Source organism: Phytophthora infestans, genomic scaffold (genome assembly GCF_000142945.1).
Source record: "Phytophthora infestans T30-4 supercont1.11 genomic scaffold, whole genome shotgun sequence".
Lineage (NCBI taxonomy): Eukaryota > Oomycota > Peronosporomycetes > Peronosporales > Peronosporaceae > Phytophthora > Phytophthora infestans.
Window position 1 is genome coordinate 1994383 of NW_003303748.1, and position 5329 is coordinate 1999711.

Here is a 5329-nt window from a genome sequence, read left to right on the forward strand (position 1 = left end):
GCTCAACCTAAGGGTTGTTGCCACCCTCGTTCCAGCTGAAGTTCATGAGCCTCTTGCACGATATAAGGATAACGAAAGTCCTCATCGATTGTTCGTACCGTTGAATGAAATGCATCAACGTGCTTGTTTCTCATTTTCCAATTGGCCTTCCACAGCAACAACCTCCTCGGTTCACTGCAAGACCAAGACATAACCAGCCATGCGTCTGTATCACGTCCTGCTCGCTTCTGCTCTCGCACTCCTTGCTAGCAACAATGGCTTCGCTGCCGCCGATGAGAAGTGCACCATGGTGACACCAGAACCTGAAATGCCCGACGTCACGACCGCCACGCCTACCGGCTCGTCATCGCTCGCCAGCGGCTCTGATGCTCCGGTCACTCAGGACTCCACCACCGCCTCGGACGTCGGTGCCAGCCAGGAAACTACCCCCGACAGCCCGGTGCAGCAGTACTCCAACCCTGGCTCGGATGCCAGCCAGACGTCCCCTTCGGGCCCTGCTTCTGGTCCGTCCAGCGTTGATGCCTCGCAGAACAGCGAAGATCCGGCGCAGAACAACGACGACCCCATGCAGGTCGAGATGCCGTCGAGCGTTGACGCCTCGCAGAACAGCGAAGACCCGGCGCAGAACAATGATGACCCTATGCAGGTCGAGATACCGTCAAGCGTTGATGCCTCGCAGAACAACGATGGCACCAAGCAGGACGATGACGGTGCTTCACAGAAGACTGACGTTGCGTCCTCCGCTGAGACTGCCGGTGAGGCAGACCCCTCCTTGACATTCACGGAGGTGCCGAAGGCCACCACCCTTACCCCCACGGTCGCTTCGAGCACCAGCGCCAGTGGATCCAGCGCCGGTTCGCCCCCTACCACTTCCAACAACTCCACCACGCCGTCGACCTCGACTACTCCTGGCGAGAACTCTAAGCTGTGCGCCAAGCCGCGCATCGAAATCACGGAAGTGACCGTGGATGCCTCTGTTGATACCAACGAGGATGAGGCCGCTCTCAAGCTTGTGGCCATCGCTGCTATCCCAGGTGGCGGCTCGCGCGTTGCCTACCACAGTGGCGAAAATGTCATCGTGCAAGAGCTGGACGCTAGCGACAAGCTCGTGAGCGGCAGCACTGCCAAGGTCCCGGTCCACGACTTCGCCGATATCTATGCCGACAAGGATGGGTTCGTCATCCTCGGCACGAGAGACGCCGAGGGCGGCGGTACCCTCAACTGTGGTAACCCGAGCAACCTGTGCGGTTCGGCTCCTAGTCCGGCCGTTCCGTGCTATGACATGTATATGATCCGCTATGACGGCACGAAGGAGTCGTGGGCCACGAAGCTGACGTCTTCGAGTGCATCGCTGCCTCCCTACTCGTCGGGCAAGACTGGCCCTGACGTGTACATGATCTGGTGGTACGCTCACCACGGCCGTATCGCGTCCGACGGCAAGAACTGGGCTGCGTACTTCGGTGCCGCCATCTCCACGTCGGAGGGTGGCTGCATCAACATTCACCAGGGTGACCGCATGAAGGTGGTTGACGCTACGGGTAAGATCACGGCGGACGAGGACTCGTTCGACTGGGGTTGCTCGCACTCGGCTTACGAGCGTATCACGTACGACAACCGCACGGACAGCTACGCGACTATCTGTAAGACGGACAGCAACAACCGTATCATGCCGCCTAAGGACTGGGACACTACGATCTACCCGGTTGACCTGGGTGCTGCCAACCTGGGAGACATCGTGCCAGACTCTGTTGCCTCTAGCAAGAAGTACTGGGCTACGGTTAGCAACGGCAACGGTGACAACGCCAAGGTGCACCTGATTCACTTTGCCATGAACGCGGCTGCCAGCGAGGACATCACTCTGGGCGGCACGGACGCCAACGAACGTGCGCCTCACCTCGCGCAGATCGGCAGCGGCGGCATGCTGGCTGTGTGGGAGGGCAGCTCGTCGGGCGGCGACTTCATGGAGGGCGGTGACCGCACGATGTACGCGCAGGTGCTGGACGCCTCGACTGGTAAGACCATCAGCGACAAGGTGACGGTGGACAAGTCCGTGGTGGGCAACCGCTACCAGGCTCTGAAGACGTATCCGGACGGCAGTGTTGCATACCTATCGAAGGGCAAGACGGACTCCTCGCTGCAGGTGGTGCGTTCTACGGCTGCTAAGTGGATTTGAGTTGGAACAAGAAGTGATAGAAGTGTTTTGCGTAAGATGTCAGGGATGTGAGCTCGGTATAAAAAAGAATATCGTGCTCAATCGTTAATGTACTAGCTGCTTCCAAGTGCTCAATTACTGGACACCCCGTTTTTTCAATCTCTTTTTTCCTAGATAGACAACTGCGAGGTACCATGGAAAGCTGTACTTCTACACTAAGTAAACTGAACATGTTGATCGCTCAACGTCCACGGTATATTCCCCCAAAGGATAGCATGATCTCGGGTGACGCAAACAAGCGCGAGAAGACGACTATAATTATGGACACCGAGAAATTCGTAGCTAAACAAACTAACGTTAAACGCAAAGCTTCGTGGTGGCATCGGTAAGCTTGCAATCTCGTTGAGACACTACATCGCCCCCTTCAGGTCTTAGCAGCCGAAGAACGCGTTGTGCCCATAGACTGGTATGTCACATCCCCGCCGGGGAACGTCTTCAGCGCCTGATACCAGTCACCGATCATCATGCAGCCCACGGTCACCTTCTCACTAATCGCAGAGCCTGCATGTAGAATCGTTCAGCCAGTCAATTCGTACTCGAGATCTCCGCTCGTGGAACTTCCTTCCCACACGAGGAGAAGACAGCCGTCGCCGATGGAAGCAAGATACGGAGCACGTTCACTGGTGGTGGAACCACCAAGAACTAGGCCGTCGTTTGTCTTCGCATCCATCGAGAAATAAGTTAAATGCACGCGCATGTTGTCTTCGTCGATGTCCGACGTACTGTTATTGACAGTAGTCCAGTATTTCATGCTAGTACTGTCGGCCAGATAGATGATGCTGTCCCAGTCGTAATGCGGCACGATGCGGTTTCACATGACGGCCCGCACAGCCATCGTAGGTGATACGTTCGTAACCGGACTCCGAAGTGATCGACCCTGTAGACTCCACAGCCTTCATGCGTTCAACCTGGTGGACATTGATGCATATGTCCACACGGATAAGAGCGCCCCAGTTCGAGCCAGCGTTTGCAAGGCGACCGTGGTGAGCGTACCACCAGAGCATGTACACCACTTCGCCAGAAGCAGAGGTAGAGTAGAGCGAAAGTGACGAGCTCGAAGACGTCAGGATTAGAGGCACATCGCTCTGTTTTGAGCCGTCGTAACGAACCTACATTTCGTAGCACGGAACGGAGAGCAAAGCACAAGTTGCTCGGATCGCTGCAGTTCTGGGCGCCTCCTCCTCTGGCATCTCTCGTGCCGAGTAAGACAAAGCCGTCGTCATTGACGTGTCGGCAAGTGGGACTTCAACTGTGTCACGAGAGCGTCGTCCGAGTCTAGATCACGCACGATCACGATGTCTTCACTCTGAAAAGCTCTACGAGAGCCACCAGACGGCATCGACGCGAAGGAAACGGCGGTGATCCCTACCTCGTCCTCGTCATTCTACACCATCTCAACTATATCATACGCACACGGGACGTACTGTAGAAGCCGGAACTGGATGAAGCAGTCGTGATTAAGCTCAAAATGGAAGGTGTAGTAGACGCAGAAGCAGTCGTAGTTGCAGCATCGGAAAAAAACAATTGGCGTCTCTGTCGCGTCCAGCCGTCGACCAGGTGCCTGCTGAAGCATCAACACCCGAGAAGCGTCCGACGTAGTGGCTTGCCTGGCATAAAGGACGGATACAAATTACTATGTTCACAGAAGCATCCAATAAATTGTGAGATTGAAAGCCACGCCAACCAATCGATGGGATCCGCATGCTGATTGGTGGACTCAGTGACCAGTCAAACAATCCTCCCCTTCGGAGAGAGAGAGCACGAGGCATTCTGCGTTTTTGGGTAGTGGGCAGCAATGAGCGCGCAGGACGACGAGCCGACAACTTACGAGGAGACGCTGGAAAGGTGGGCGCTGTACGACTGCAGCGCCATCGAAAGAGCGCGCAATAATGACGAGATGAGGCGTCTCTTTCAACGGTTCCGAGCTACTCGGGGCAAGCCTGCCACGGCCACAAGAACCGTGACCCTCCAGTCCCTGGACAAAGCATGGACTTCGTTCGTACTTCGATGGAACAAGGAAGGCGGGGAAGCCTTCGAGCGCACATTACAGGAACGTGAGGCGACTCACGCTCGGCTGTCCGTCGGTACTTTGGAAGCTCAGGTGTGCCAGCTGTCAGATGACCAAGGTCGCCAGTGCTGTTCTGTACATCGTGGAAAAGGATGTAAGCGCTGTCGCGGGCGCGGCGCCCCGCGACCCGATGATTATGAGTGGTGTCGCATTGTGAAATCGAGGCGGATTACTAAAGTGGAGCGTGGTGTGATTGGACGCTACCAAAGAGTCCTCGGCAGGGCTAGGGGAGATGGACGGCCACACTGTCGTGGCGACCTACGACCAGTTCGAGGCCTACCTCGTACTTTGCCACGCAGTCTGGAACGTCGGCAAGAAGAATGGCGCGAGTCGCTCGACTATTCGGCATCTAACGTGCCAAGTAACACCCCAGTGGAGAGATGGCAGCGTCGCGGTGAGGAGAGCCGCGACCCTCACGAGAAGCCGTGGATCCAGAACGAGAGTCATCGTGGTTCAGGACCCAATTGGCGGTATGCCGAAGTTTACCCTCACTATGCGCGAGAGGCGCGAGGCCGTCGCGCAGAAAGAGAGGATCGTGTGCGCCGGATGGATGCTGCGATCACGCAGCGCGTGGATCGCCTTGCTCGACGTGTGGAGTATCTGGAACGGGAGAACCAAGAGTTGCGTCATCGCCGGCGTCGACAAGATATGGCGCAGGGCGACCACGGTAGCGTGGGCGCAGAGGACGATGTACGTCTAGAAGCGTTGGCGCCGGACGATCTAGACGGTAGGATGAAGATGTAGAGTTATAGAAAGTTGCGGTGTAAACGCACCACCTGACACTTTCATACGTTTAGGAGCCCAATGAGTCGTGGAGCCAGCAAGTTAGCGCCCAAACTAGTCACAGAAAGTGTAATACCGTTGGTAGATAGCAAGACACGATAAAATTCTCAAAACTTCTGCATTCTCGCTGACCTGCATGCTCTTTCTGTAGATCAACGGCGGTGGCAATTGCGTCGCGTATGTAGCGGGTCAAGTTCCCTTCTCTATACAAAGTCGTGAGCGGACCAGCGTTCGAAGCTGCGACTCCAAACTGGGATTCACCAAAC

At 56.1% G+C, this 5329-nt stretch overlaps 3 protein-coding genes across 3 annotated transcripts in view; 2 read left to right on the top strand and 1 right to left on the bottom strand.

The window, feature by feature from the left end:
* Window positions 1–968: 968 nt before the first annotated feature.
* On the top strand, window positions 969–2173 carry PITG_07582 (uncharacterized protein; the record flags this gene model as incomplete). The annotated part of the gene is made up of 2 exons (XM_002904519.1): window positions 969–1072; window positions 1114–2173. 2 exons carry the CDS (start codon window positions 969–971, stop codon window positions 2171–2173), a joined length of 1164 nt encoding a protein of 387 aa, XP_002904565.1.
* Window positions 2174–2576: 403 nt separating this feature from the next.
* On the bottom strand, window positions 2577–3216 carry PITG_07583 (uncharacterized protein; the record flags this gene model as incomplete). Its single annotated transcript, XM_002904520.1, has 3 exons — window positions 2577–2700; window positions 2749–2970; window positions 3074–3216. 3 exons carry the CDS (start codon window positions 3214–3216, stop codon window positions 2577–2579), a joined length of 489 nt encoding a protein of 162 aa, XP_002904566.1.
* A 791-nt stretch (window positions 3217–4007) lies between these two features.
* The window catches only part of PITG_07584 (uncharacterized protein), a gene marked incomplete at both ends in the record, with an annotated part of 1909 nt that continues 587 nt past the window's right edge, over window positions 4008–5329 (top strand). Inside the window, 3 exons of the mRNA XM_002904521.1 lie at window positions 4008–4374; window positions 4654–4970; window positions 5215–5240. Coding sequence (XP_002904567.1) covers window positions 4008–4374; window positions 4654–4970; window positions 5215–5240 — 710 coding nt within the window. The remainder of the gene's footprint in view (window positions 4375–4653; window positions 4971–5214; window positions 5241–5329) is intronic.